This window comes from Denticeps clupeoides, chromosome 20 (assembly GCF_900700375.1).
Source record: "Denticeps clupeoides chromosome 20, fDenClu1.1, whole genome shotgun sequence".
Classification (NCBI taxonomy): domain Eukaryota; kingdom Metazoa; phylum Chordata; class Actinopteri; order Clupeiformes; family Denticipitidae; genus Denticeps; species Denticeps clupeoides.
This window is the reverse complement of record NC_041726.1, coordinates 13095229-13110047: the sequence shown is the minus strand read 5'-3', so window position 1 is coordinate 13110047 and position 14819 is coordinate 13095229. Positions and strand designations below refer to the sequence as shown.

General features: G+C 42.0%; 1 protein-coding gene across 1 annotated transcript; it reads left to right on the top strand.

Annotated features, from left to right (window-relative positions):
* Positions 1–264: 264 nt before the first annotated feature.
* On the top strand, positions 265–14127 carry tuft1b (tuftelin 1b). Its single transcript, XM_028963216.1, has 9 exons — positions 265–471; positions 7386–7460; positions 7766–7837; positions 8602–8712; positions 9980–10203; positions 10387–10492; positions 12794–12877; positions 13288–13382; positions 13466–14127. The coding sequence occupies exons 2-9, from the start codon at positions 7428–7430 to the stop codon at positions 13533–13535; spliced, it is 795 nt and encodes a 264-aa protein (XP_028819049.1). The 5' UTR covers positions 265–471; positions 7386–7427; the 3' UTR covers positions 13536–14127.
* The last annotated feature ends 692 nt before the right edge of the window (positions 14128–14819 follow it).

Here is a 14819-nt window from a genome sequence, read left to right as displayed (position 1 = left end):
GTGTTGCTCTGAACTGTATGCAAATATATATTCTTAAAAAAATAAAAAGCACGACAGGCGAACAATGAAGTCAGAACAGAAAATGTCTCCCGCCACCTGGAAGGACTCGACGTTCATGTACAGTTTCTTTATTATTATTATTGTCACAATCATAAATGGTTATTATAACAGTGTTTTTTTTTTTTTATTATTATTGATCTGTGTATCATGAAACCTGTTAGATTAAATAAATAAGCCTCTCATTCTGAAATATCTCTCTCTCTCACTCTCTCTCTCTGTCTCTGTCTGTCTGTCTGTCTGTCTCTGTCCGAGTGATGGATGGCCACATGTTGGTACCTGCAGAGGGAGCCGTGGAGGGCCGTGCGGTGGGAGGGCGGGACGATGACAGGACGCCTGGGCTGGATGATCAGTCAGAGGCAGAACCGCAACACTCCCGGCCGAGCAGGCTGCTGAGCCGAGCTGGAGCTGAAGGTAAGGATCAGATTTTAAAACCTCTGCACAGTAGCTCTGAGTTATCATTTTATAGTTTGAATTATTCTTCTATATGTTGGTAGTGTTGTTTAATCGGGTTTGGTTTGGACTGGACTTTTTTTTTTTTTATTGTGTTTTTGAAAAACAGCAGCACAGCACCGTAATCTGATATTATAGGGACAGAACAGAGTTGCGTGGGAAATCTGACTTTCCAGGGGACACATTCTCACGAAACGAAGCGCCGGCCAAGTTCCGCCGTAAATGACACGTTGCTGAGTCACAGGCGGCCTGCAGCCACCGAGGCACGGTGGCCTGTGGTTAGAGCGACTGGCAGGCATGACCCGACTGGTCCTGGTCCCACACACCTGCCGAAGAGCATCTAGACACACCAGCCCTACGTCTGGAAGAAGCTTGCTGTGGACTTGCTGGCCCACTCGGTCACAGGTTCACCTCCACCCACGGCCAGTGTCCCCCAGGAGCAACACACTTAACCCTACGTTGCCCACATGGGAGGCGACTTTTAATGAATGAATGTAAGAGATGAACGGACGAATATAAAGGACTTTTGTGTAGCAGAGGACAATACAGTAGCAAAAGGAATGGACCAGAGAGGGGATTTGATACTTCCTTTGAGACTGGGAACACTTTTGTAGAGCTGCTGAATTTGTAACTGTGTGTGTGTGTGTGTGTGTGGGTGTGTGTGTGGATACTCAATGCTGTCCATGGTTTCTAAAGTCCTTTTTTTTGTGTAATTCAATCAGCCTGTTCACTCTCGTTCAGTAGCACATTATAAACAGTGATAATAGCCGAGTAATCCATCACTCTAATGGGTGTCATTCTAAAATGTGCATTTATGTCTGTGTGTGTGTGTGCGCAAAAACGTTTGCGAGAACATCAAACGAACGTCTCATCCCATGGAGCACATTAGTCCCCAACATGATGTTTTTTTATTTTAAAGTGCGTGTCGTGACACACTGCTGCTTGTACAAGGATTACCGTTCTTGATGTAGGATGTTTTTTTTTTGTACTAGACGATTTGGGGCAGTGGTGGCCTAGCGGTTAAACAAGCGGCCCCGTTCGAATCCTGATCTGCCAAGGTGCCACTGAGCAAAGCACCGTCCCCACACACTGCTCCCCGGACGCCTGTCGTGGTCACATTTCGTTGTGTCACCGTGTGCTGTGTTGTGTATCACAATGACAATCACTTCACTTTGACTTATGATTCATAATGATTCCCTCCCTGAGTGTGTTAGCATTGGCAGGACTATCATCCATTAAATTTTCTAGAATTCTCATTTTAATCATTTTTAATGATTAGTTTAAATGCTTTACTGTAGTGTTAATTATTAGGATCCCTGAACAGAGACTCTGTTCACTGTGTTTATGGTGAGGCGGTTGTGTGAACACGCTGAAGAATGCAGCCTGAAGGTCCATTTTCTCTCAATTTTCACTCGACAAACTCCGTCTGCATTCTGCGGAGTAGATTTGTTGCATGATCACAATCTCCCAGTCTTTGCCTTGAACCTGTTGCAAAAAAAAAGAAACTTTGGATGTTTTCATCAAGCGTAATCCTGATTATATTGGCGGTCATCTAAACGCATTCAAACAGGATTAAAATCACAGCAAAATAAATGTGTTACTGCAGAGAGATTAAAATTCTTCCTTGGCTGAGGTTAGAAACAAATAATTGAGGTGGCAACACCAGAATAAAGTACGGCCAGATATTTGAGGAATTGTGTTTGATTAATGAAAAGGACAGAACACGAAGAGCGAGACACACTGACCCGCTTTTCAGATTTCATGCCTCATTTCTTTCATTGTGTGTGTGTGTGTGTGTGTGTGTGTGTGTGTGTGTGTGTGTGTGTGTGTGTGTGTGTGTGTGTGTGTGTGTGTGTGTATTTATTCAGGCACGTGTGTGAATCTGAATCTGTGTGGTGTCTGGATAGGGGAGGTAGTAGCCCACAGGAGTAAGACCACAAAGTCCCAGGTTCAAACCCCACTTACTACCATTGTGTCCCTGAGCAGGACACTTAACCCTGATTGTCTCCAGGGGGGACTGTTCCTGTCACTACTGATTGTAACATCGCTCTGGATAAGGGCGTCTGCGAAATGCCGTAAATGTAAAAAATGTAAATGGGTTTGTGTGTGTGTGTGTCTGAAGGAGACAGCTTTGCTTCAGGCTAATGCTTTTTTTTTCTGCCACTCCCCTTGTCAAGAGGACATCACAGCTCCTTCCTTGGGCATCTTAATGTCCTCACTATCTCTCTCACACACACACACACACACACACACACACACACACCTAGCATTAACCTTAACCTTAACATCCCAAAAGACATGTTTAAAACTGCTATCCAGGCGTTGTTCATACTCGCTTCACCCAGTTCAGGGTCATGGCGTGGAAGGAGGGTGGGGGAGGTTGCTAACCTGCCGCAGGGAGGACTTGAAAAAACCCTGGTATCAGCAGCAGTGTGCAAACTGAGATTGTGATAGTGTTGAGACAACAGTCATAATGCTTGCTAGTGCAAAGTGTGCAAACGTGACTAGATAAATAAAAGAAGTTCCACTAATTTAGGTCAAACTATTTTAGGCATTTTAGTCATTCGGACAAATGGTCTAGTTTCACATCATTTTGTGTTATTTCTTACCAAAATATGCTAATGAGCTACATACACTGAAATGATGCAGTCGCTCGTAATGCAGAAATGATGTCGCAACAGGTCGCATCGTAATGCAGAAATGATGTAAACCGCGTGATAAAAGAGGATTGACAGAGGTTAATAGAAAACAATGAAACCAGACAGATAAGGAGGAGAGAAAATGGGGATAAAGTGATGTTGGAAAGGGGTGTGCCCTCTAAATGCATGCCCAATCCCATAAGGCTTAAGTGCATGATCCTATGTTAATCCTATGTTGAACGTTCTACCTCCAAAAACTTCTGTCCATTTTTATTTCTGTTTATTCTATTATATTCTGCACTCACTTCATTACATAACTGGAGCATTTAGCCGTAATAGTTACTGGTGTCATTAATACCATTTAAAAGTGCTGATATTTACATTGCTCGATGGCCTGGAAAGAACGTAAAGGCTGTTATGAGCAAAGAAGTAAATAGACAGAAGCAAGAAAAGGAGTTCCATTCTGTATTCTGGAGAGGAGGAAGAGTCCAACTCTTCTAAAATAAATACACGAATATTTACCCACAACACCAGGAACAAAGAACGAATTCCTCTTACAACGACTTGTGTGAGAACATATTTTCAGCTCACCCTGAGAAAACCCGAATCCCACTAATGGGCATCGACAGAACAAAAGAGACGTGACCAAGTAAACAAAGAGATGAGGAGCAGGGAGAAACCTGAGAATTCCGTCTGGGAGTTCTCGGGGCTGGACTGGAGGTGGTGTGGGAGAAGATCCGCCACTACAGTCTGTCTACTGGGAAATGCCTGTGTAAAACTCAGACTCGGCAGTCTTGAACGTTCCATGCAGGAACTCTCTCCTCACAGTCCGGGAAATAAAGGGACCAAAAACATTCGGGCCCTCAGTGCCAGGCTGCGTGACAGCTTCTCTCCGCAGGCCATCGGATGCTTGAACACTCAGGGACTTTCCACTGAACCTGAACACACTTTCATTTCTCTAGTTTAGCGCTGTGTGTCTGTCTGTCTGTCTGTCTGTGTTGTCTTCTTCTTGTCTCAAATGTTGTTCTTGCACTGCCTGTGTCCCATGTTTTTGCATTTTATGTAGCCGGTTTGTCGCACGTGTGCACTTTATGTCAGAACGTAACTTTGTGGTTTCATTTGGTTTCATTTCACTATGTACTGTCTAACATGTATGCAGCTGAAATTACTATAAAGTTCATTTGATGAAACAAAATGTGTCCTCTGTATTTAAACATCACCCTTGGTGAGCAGTGGGCAGCCATGACAGGTGCCCGGGGAGCAGTGTGTGGGGACGGTGCTCTGCTCAGTGGCATCTTGGTGGATAAGGAATCAAACCGGCAACCTTGCGATTGCGGGTCAACTTCCTTAGCCGCTATGCCACCACTGCCCCAGTAGCAAATGGAACAGAGAACGGATTGGGGCTTGGGCTTGGGTGATATGATATTGCTTTTATCCTTCTACAAATAAAATCATCTTGGAGTCCTTTGCCTACCGTCTAGTAAGAAATTTCACCACAAATCATAATCTGAATCTGTGTTAGCCAGCAACAGGGTGATGGATGAATGTTCTTACTTGATAGATTATACCTGGTGAATAGAGTAATAGTTTAGTGTAGGTCCACAAAACTGAGCAAGATGTGTGAGGGTTTTTCTGTGGAAGTTGTAAGATTGGTGAGAATGTTGAACAAAATCCAGGCTTTGGTGGGACAGTATGATCCCGCCAATGGAAGCATATAAAACCTTATGACTGTTGGCATGGCCGTAGTCTAAGAACGTCACTCATCATTCTGATATGCCTTCACTTGCTTTTTGATGTGTTTCTGTTGAATTAAAAATTGGCATTTAATTTTGAATTCTACAGATGGGAGAGTGAAACCAAACAACATGTCTCGTCAGTCATTAAATAAAGATATAATGATACTGATTTTACAAACAAATCACATACAATAAATAGATTATATTACAACATGACTGTTCAGTATTTCTTATGCTTATTGAGAGCCAATATGTCTGTTTGCATAAAAGCGCATGACAATGAATGAAATGGAAATGTAACCATTTTAAAAGCTGACGGCAGGCTCGTACAAGTACACAGAACCATGTTGGTGACTTGCATATAAAGTATGAGTTACACAACCACCTCCATGTGCCTCTCTTGAAAGTTAATCTCTTGTTCTCCAGGATCATTCACTCATTCACTTGTTGTATACCTAACGATTAATTCTGGGACGTTGAAGGAGTGGAAGATCCGAGTCTTTACAAGAACCAGTGCAAAGATTATTGCAGGATGTTTGGTGAAAAGCCCTCAATTGTGCCACAGTTCAAAAGTTTACAGCCATTTAGAAAGTTTTGGATCAAGAACATTGTTCATTTTGTAAATGACTCTGGTCCATTAATGAATGGACTATCTGCATTAATGTAGAGTCTCTTTAAATGCTTCAGTGATTATTAGAAAACTAGTACATCTAAAAAAAATTGCAGCATTATTCATTATTGCAGCAACTACATCAAACAAAGAATTTTAGTAAAGCACTATTTATTTGTATGAAATTAAATCAAATGTGTAAAAAAACTGCCAATTTGGTAATTTTACTGATTTGAATACATATAAGTGCTCAATACTGATTTTCTTGTTGCATTCCAACAAGAAAAACCTGCTACCAGCTGTCACATTTGGTGGCACTTCCATCCTCCTGGGGGGTGTTGCTGGTTTGGGGACCTTGTTATTTCAGCCCAATATCAATAAATCCTTCCAGTACATTGTCCAAGAATCAGTCACAAAGTTGAATGCAATGACCCAAAACCCAGTTCTACAAAGACATTGCAGAGGGAGAAGTACAATGTTCTGGAATGGCCATCACATGCTCATTAGCCATCAGATTTAACAGAACTGAGTCCAGGCACATGGAGGTGTCTACAGGCTGTTCTATTTAAAAGGAGGCTCAACTAAATTCTCTGTTGGGGTGGCCAAACGTCTGGTAATCCTATAAACATGTTAATATTAATGTATACTATGTTTAATTATCTAGCTGAGTTCAGTTTACAGGGCCTGGGCAGGTTAAAAAAAGAGCCTTGTAATGGTGCATTAGTAAAGGTATCAGGCATACCCGGGGACATTTAAACATGTCTGACTGATCTGCACATCCATTGCTTAAATGAACTAGATCATAGTCCACCTATCAGGATCTCTTTTATACAGGAAACATCACTTGCCCATCAACTATTTCCTTCCGTTGCCTTTACTCAAGGAACTCTCTTTAGACCACTATAACTTGTAAACCAAGGTTGTAAAACACATAAATTGTGTCCTTTAGTTGTTGTTCTTGTTTTATGTCACAACAGCCGGACAGGGCAGGATTAAAACAATGCACATACAGACAGGATAAGACAAAACATAATGACCTGACAAGAACTAGACACAACGAGGCTACATTTATCTACTTAACATCAGGGGCACAACGTCAGGGCATCAGGAACACACACACACAAACCTCCAGAGCGGAACACAGAACCGGAGCACCCCACAATGTCAGGCCACAACATTTTCTTAAATTTACACTCTAAGTTCTTTCAGAAGACATTTACATTTACATTTATAGCATTTATCAGACACCCTTATCCAGAGCAACTTACAACCAGTAGTTACAGGGGACAGTCCCCCCTGGAGCAATTTAGGCTTAAGTGTCTTGCTCGGAGACACAATGGTAGTAAGTGGGATTTTAACTTGGGTCTTCTGGTTCATAGGTGAGTGTGTTACCCACTAGGCTACTACCACCCCATGTGACCGAACATGTTTAATGTATAAACCGTGGAGATTTTTTGTGCTGGACTCTCAGGTGACAAACCACAAACCTGTCCAGCAACCTCCTTTCACCTCTTTAGTGTGACTCTCAATTGCTGACCTCTCTTTAGGGTGGCGCATCATTGCACATGCATACTTCAAAATCCCAGCAGTCTTGGCATTTTTGAAATCTTAACCCCAACACTGACATGACACCATTAAAATGTACCCTTACTTTTTCTCATAAATTCGTGCTCATGCACAGCTATTTCAGCACATGTTATTATTCATCTCAAATTGTTTATATTTCTAGATTCAGTTTTACTTTGCTCATGATAGTGATGACGTCACAATACTGTTGATTCTGAAATACATGCGTACATTGGTGGTTTGCAGAAGGTAATGTGTAGTGTATTGTATTGTAATCTGCATTGTATCTGCATCGTGATACATATCGTGTTCACTTGTTTATAGAGTATTACTGACATTACCTGGAGACTCAACAAACGACGCAAAATGTGGACAGATGAGCCCCTTCAGGTGCAAGAAGTAAGAACTTTATATTTCACCCAGTAAAGTTTCTATCAACACATACAGAAAACCCCCATTTTTGTAATTTTATGTCTGCTCTGTGTAGAAAACTGAATTTGCTGATATCTTGTACCTTTTGTATAGCATAACAGAACATGTAAAAATATTTCCTTTTCATAATGAGATTATAATTAGAGTTTGCTTTTGGTAGAGGAACATATCACATAGTGGCAGCTAAGCTTCATTATAATACATATGATGCATATGTCTTAGTCTAGGTGTAAAAAACTTTATTTATTTGAGTTTGGAACACCTTTCCTCAGGTGAGATATTGTCTGAGGACGCTTCAGGAGCAGATGGCTGCAAGACACAACAATAACAACAACAATAACAAGGTATTCCTGATCTCAGGACATGTTCCTGCTGAGTCTAATTCCATATTGATCTGCTGAAAAGAGAGGAAGATGACATTTCTGCATATATTTAAGGAATGCAGTGCAGATTCATTTGTTCTTGCAACATGGATGTCAGCATGGAATACGGGTCCACTCCGCTGATGAACAGATAACTGGCTTTCAAGTGAACACTATTCTAGATTTAAAATTTTTTAAAAGTTTAAAATCCACATGGTCTTCAGTGTTGCAATATACAATTTTCATACCTCCTCCATGTATTCTCTATTTTTATACGTTTTTCCCCACACTCCCTGTGTAATGGTCAGTTGAGTGCAGTGAATAGCAGTATGGTAACAGGAGACAGTGCAGCCATTAACTGCAGTGTTCAGAAACCTCCATTTCAAATGCCAGTGGCGTGGAAGGCCAACAGATACATGATCACCAGCATGCTCTTCTGATCCCCTAAGTGCACTCAGAAACAAAGATACATCACACACACACACACACACTCACTCACTGGTCCATATAAAATGTGAACTTGATTCTCTTGCTTTCTTTGGATCCTGATACCAGGATAGTATTCTGTCTGTTGTTATAAATGTGTACACCTATGTAGCCTGTGACCCAGAAGACCACAAAGTCACAGGTTAAGAGCAAGACACTCCAGAGGCTCATGACCCTTGAACTACTGATTGTTTTTCTGCATAAGGGCATCTGATAAATGCCATGAATATAATTTAATGCAAAACCTCTTTCTTGTGTAGGAAGACAAGGTGGAGAATGGAGAGAAGCGTGCTGGGCTGACAGGGGTTGGTGAGACGTCCCACCTGCAGGAAATGGAGAGCAGGCACCAGGAGGACAAACATCTACTGGAGGTCGGTGCCCCTTCACTGTACAATAATGTTTGATCTGAGTACAAAATGAATCATCTGTCCCACCCCTCTGTCTGGTAAACATCCTCAGACATAAATACTTCCATCCTGGACACCAGACAGTTTCTTTCCCCATCAGTCACTATAATGCCTTTTATGATATCCTCATATGAAAATGAATGCAAATGTAGGAATACAGGAGGTGCCATTTATAATTCTTGTGTGAAACATTTAAGAAGTATATTAAAAGCCAACAAAATCTAAAAGAAACTAATTCCTTCTGATGGTAAAGGTGTAAAAAATTATAATTATATATTTTGTAATGTTGTGTCTAAGGGTCTTGTCAAGTCCTTAATTTTTTTTAAACACGCTGATGGATTTAGTTCACATTAACATCTTTTAGGGGATAATGGTGTTAAATATTAATTACTTCACATATTTTTCTGGCAGTCATGTTTGTTGGTTCCAGTTTACCACAGTGGGTGATATGTCAGCTCCATCATCAAAGAGTCACCAATTTCAGATTTTTTTCTATATACACATATTCATTAAATATATGTTCATAATGATTTACAAAGGGTTTTCTGCCATTAAAGGTTTCAGTGGGGCATAAAATGGGTGTCCTTTGCTTTATAAATGACATTATATGTTGTTTATTACAAGTACAAAATATAATATCTATATTTTGTCCACAAAACAATATCAAGTTTTTATTGTACTACTATTTAAATGCTTTTGTTTCTACATTAACATCCATTAACCACCTTCTTCATGTTCATGCTTTATTTACATCTATAGCATTTATCAGATGCCCTTATCTAGAGCACCTTACACTCAGTAGTTACAGGGACAGTCCCCCTGGAGCATTTTAGGCTTAAGTGTCTTGCTCAGGGACACAATGGTATTAAGTGGGAATTGAACCTGTGAATTTGGGGTCTTCTGGTTTGGCTACTGGTTAGGCTACTACCATCCCCATGCTTTATGTTACAATAATACATTTTTTGTATGACTTACAGAGTTGCAAAAAATACTATTTAAAATAATTAAATTACAAAGATTGAGATAAAAGGCTAAATATGTATTTAATTATTGATTATTCTCTGCATGAAAAGTATTTGTATAGTATTTGTATCTGAAGCGGATGATGGGTCCATCATGGTATATCTATGTAATAATAGTTGTGTTGACGCAGTCCAATTATTAAATACACAGAAGGCGAGTGCTCTACATGAACATATGAACCATGTATAACCCTCTGATGAATCCTCAGGACCAGAGAGAAGACCTGCTGCTGTGCCTGGACAGGCAGGCAGAGCGCTCGCGTAAGGCGGAGCGTGAGGCCGAGGCTCAAGCCTGCAAAGTGCAGGAGCTCCGAAAGCTGATGGGATGCATGGAGGAGGAGAACCGCGCCCTGCGAAATGGGATGGCCGATAATGAGGACGAGCTGCGGCAACTCAGGGCTCTGAAGGAAGAAAAGCAGGAACAGGCGCAGAGGTCAGCACTCTGTTTCACCAAAGTACAGCTGTCTCAGCGCAGCAAAGTCCATTTACAGTAATTAAAACTGACCGCGGCTTTCCTGAAAACAGAGTATTAAATCAAGGCTAATGGGATGGCTGCAGTGACAATGGGATTGAATGTGGTGTTGCCATGGTAACCCGTGCAACGTGCACATCACAGGTCAGAAGAGCTGGAGCAGGAAGTGGGCGTGCTCAGGGAGAAGTTCCATCATCTGAACGACATGCTGAACAGCCAGCATAGAAAAGTCCGACACATGATTGAGCAGGTAAGGAGTCGCAGGCATGTACCGCACTGTCAGCAAAGAAGGGAAAGAACTCGCTAACACAATTTAAGTGAAGCGATTTAAAACATTTTGTTAACGAAAAAAGTAAAAAAAAAGAAAAATCGCTATATTAAAAAACACACAAAATGAATAACGACAATAATGGGGCAGTGGTGGCCTAGCGATTAAGGAAGAGGCCCCGTAATAAGCAGGTTGCCGGTTCGAATCCCGAATCCTAACCAGTCTGGCTTCAGAACAGCTCATTCCACCGAGACTGCCCTTTTGGCGGTTACCGAGCAGCTACATGCAGCCAGATTGGCAAAACTGTCATCAGTTCTTATTCTCCTCGACCTATCTGCTGCATTTGACACCGTTAACCACAAGACTCTCTTGTCAATCCTGAAGAGGCTTGGAATTCGGGGCTCAGCATGGCAGTGGTTTGCTTCCTACCTTGATGAGCGATCTTACCAAGTGACTTGGAAAGGATCCACCTCTACCTCACGTAGACTCTCCACTGGTGTCCCTCAAGGCTCGGTGCTAGGTCCTCTCCTTTTCTCCCTCTACACGAGATCACTTGGTGAGGTCATTTCCTCACAAGGATTATCCTACCACTGCTATGCTGACGACACACAACTCCTCTTCTCCTTTCCCCCCTCTGATCTTCATGCTGCTTCCAAAATCTCTGCATGTCTAACAGACATCTCGTCTTGGATGGCAGCCCATCACCTCCAACCAAAACTGAACTAATATTCATTCCAGCAGATTCTTCACCACATCAGGATCTTGCTATTTACCTAGACAACTCGCAGCTCTCTCCTTCTGCAACAGCCCGCAACCTTGGCGTAACAATAGACAACCAACTCTCCTTCTCAACTCACATCAGCAAACTTTCCCGCTCATGTAGATTCCTTCTCTACAATATCAGACGAATCCGCCCTTATCTGTCAACCCAGGCCACCCAACTACTGGTTCAGTCCTTAGTAATCTCACGACTGGACTACTGCAACTCCCTTCTAGCTGGTCTACCACTATGTACCATCTGACCTCTTCAACTCATACAAAATGCAGCAGCACGACTGATCTTCAACCTTCCCAAATTCTCCCATACCACCCCTCTGCTACGTTCCCTCCACTGGCTCCCAGTAGCTGCCCCCCCTGCATCAGGTTCAAAATACTGATGCTGGCCTACAAAGCCAAACATGGAGCAGCACCATCCTACCTCACAGCCCTTATTACACCTCGCACTGCACCTCGTATACTCCGAACCTCCAGTACTGCTCGCCTGGTCCCTCCATCTCTGAAGGTAAAAGGAAGACGCTCATCTAGACTCTTCTCCGTCTTGGCCCCTCGGTGGTGGAATGAACTTCCCCTCGAGGTCAGAACAGCTCAGTCACTGAGCACCTTCAAACGACAGCTCAAGACCTTCCTCTTTAAAGAATATTTAGATTAAATTGTAATTTTCTTGTTGTCGAACTTTGTGTACAGAATCTACAACAGAGTGAATTAAATAGATGTATTCATAGTTGGGGTCCTAGTGAACCGGAATTGATCTCTTCATCGATGGTAACTTGAAAGCACGTTGTAAGTCGCTCTGGATAAGGGCGTCTGCCAAATGCCGTAAATGTAAATGTAAATGTGCCACTGAGCAAAGCACCGTCCCCACACACTGTTCCCCGGGCGCCTGTCATGGCTGCCCACTGCTCACCAAGGGTGATGGTTAAAAGCAGTGTGCTGTGCTGCAGTGCTTTACAATGACAATCACTTCACTTTTCACTTCAAATAAATGGAAACAAAACATAAAACAAAGTCTAGCAGCAAGTTGGCCTCTCACCCCCAAAAAAATTAACAGCAGTAGGTGATATGAAGGGAAAGCGGATGGGATGGGGGAGTATGGCGGGTTGGATGGCAAAGCATAATCCCTGAAAAAGGGAACAGAGCCCCCTTTACCACTGGCATGCCCTTAATTAGAGATCAGGAGGATCCTGCAGCACAACACAAATACACAAATATGCCAGGATGTAACAGTAGATTGCAGTAGATTGATTAATATCGATTGTATAGGTTGAGAACGCCCCAGCAGAACGTAAAAACATCCTCTCACACAGCCATACCGCCCCCTCTTGTTTTAGTATTTAGTCTAGGGTGGTGTAAGCCTAGTGTGTAACAAACCATTCATAGTCCACCATGAAGATGTAATATAATGATTATAAAATAATCTGAATGAGAGTGTCAGCTAAATATCATTTTGTCTGTAAGTATAAAAACATGGCCGCATTCATATCCTGTCCCTCCCTCTGGGTCCAGCTGCAGAATTCCAGGACCGAGATCCAGGCAAGGGATCGCCTGATCCAGGACATGGAGGAGAAGGTGGCTTTCCTGGAGGCAGAGGTAGTTGGAGTCTTCACTGTGAAAAATCTGCAATTACGTCAACATTATGCATACTAATTTCTGAACTGTTGGATTGTTGAGTTTGCAATAAGTTGACCAAACACAATAAACACAGCATATGGACAACAAATCATATAGACAAAATGGCTCCCTGTAGATTTGCACAGAAGTATTTAGTAAAAAAAAGTATGATTGCTTGTTGAACAAACAAAATTTTCGTCATTGATTTACCAAATGTTTTACTCAATAACATTAATTTAACTAATTTTTAAGTTTAAGTTAAGTTGTTTTTTTTTTTTTCAGTGTAGCTGGATTCTTCTAGTGCCATGCAATATATTGCCAAACAGTTCCATCCAGAGGGAAAAAAAAAAAAAAGTTTATCGTGATGAATAACGTGTGTCCCCTGACAGAACCGGGAGATGCGTGATCAGATGCAACACTTCCTGGGTGGCCAGACGCCCACCTCCCAGCAAGGCTTGGAGCACAATGACAAGGTCGTCTACAGGTGAGCCTCCATCTCTGCGCTTTGCAACGTCTCCCGCCGAGCCCTTCCCACGGACATGTCGGTTTTCTCTCCAATTCTTGCAGCAAGCCCCTCACTCCCACCAATGGGAACAAGAACCTACCCTTCATCAAGATCATCGAGACCAAGACCTGAGCGGCACCCATGTCTGAAACGATATCGCATATCATCGCGGCTGGTGATGAATAAACTCGACTTTCGATGAAGTACTGTGCCAAGATCTGCAGGGATCTTGCCGATTCAGCCTTCAGGAGAGGAGTGTGGTGCTTTGTTGCTGATGTTGTGTAGATGTATGAACACGCGTAGCAGAACCTCTAAGCCTGAAAATCTCAAGGCTATGAGTCAGACAGGATCATAAAACACGTCATAAAACATATATAACGGTCATAGTGCAACCTTTATTTAATGTGTCACACACCACACACAGGTCCAAGTTTAGAGAATCCCAAGACAGGTCTGATCAAAGACAAAAGTATAATCGAATCAATGCAACATGGCATAGTTTGTAAATCAGACGTTGTGAAGGTGTGGGTAGGGGGTAGATGTTCAGGAAATTTGAAGTACATTCTTATATATATATAAAAAAAAAATTGTCCCATGCTGTGAAGACTATTTATTTCTCATTGTTACATCCAACTGCAGGATTATTTAATACTATGTTATGTGAAAGTTTTGTCTTTTGACAAAAAATATGAATAAAGTTTTGGGACCTGAGGCTAACAGTCGACAAATGTATGATATGCACATTTATGAAAAAAAAACACTACATATGTCTGGATAAAACACGTTTGATTTAAGGTACCAACGGATATTCACATTTAATATTAAACCACTATCTACAGAAGCAGGACAAAAAAGGACAACGGAGTTTTTCCAGGAGAAGTGGTATCCACCCAGTAACTTACTGAAGTATTGCGTGACCCGGGGTAATCCGTATGGAAATATGCATGAAAATTGGGCTGGTAGTTTTGCATCCTCCCACAGACAGAAAGGAGGGTTCTGAGACGGACCACACCAAAAACATGGTGTGCAAACCTCAGTATATTCAGTGTATTGCTTTTTCTATTAAACTACATACACACAACAACGTGGATTACTTGGAAAAGTGTAGCATGACGGTGACATCATTTCCTACGTTTGAGTGGTGGGTCGGTGGCCGTTTTTGGAGAGGGGTTTCGAGCCTGTCTTCTAAAAAGAGGTTTCAGCGCAGTCACAGAACCAGAATTTGTGACTAGCTGCAGTGACTTGTGTAATGTGTATTGTTGTACAGCTGTTTTCACCCAGGACCACACTGCCCCCCAATGGGGATATAGTGATATGCAGGCAGCATTGTTTTGGTAATATTTTGGTAGTATTAGGTCATATAAAAATACTATTCATATTTATTTATTTGTTTTAGTAATGTTTCTGGAAGTAAAT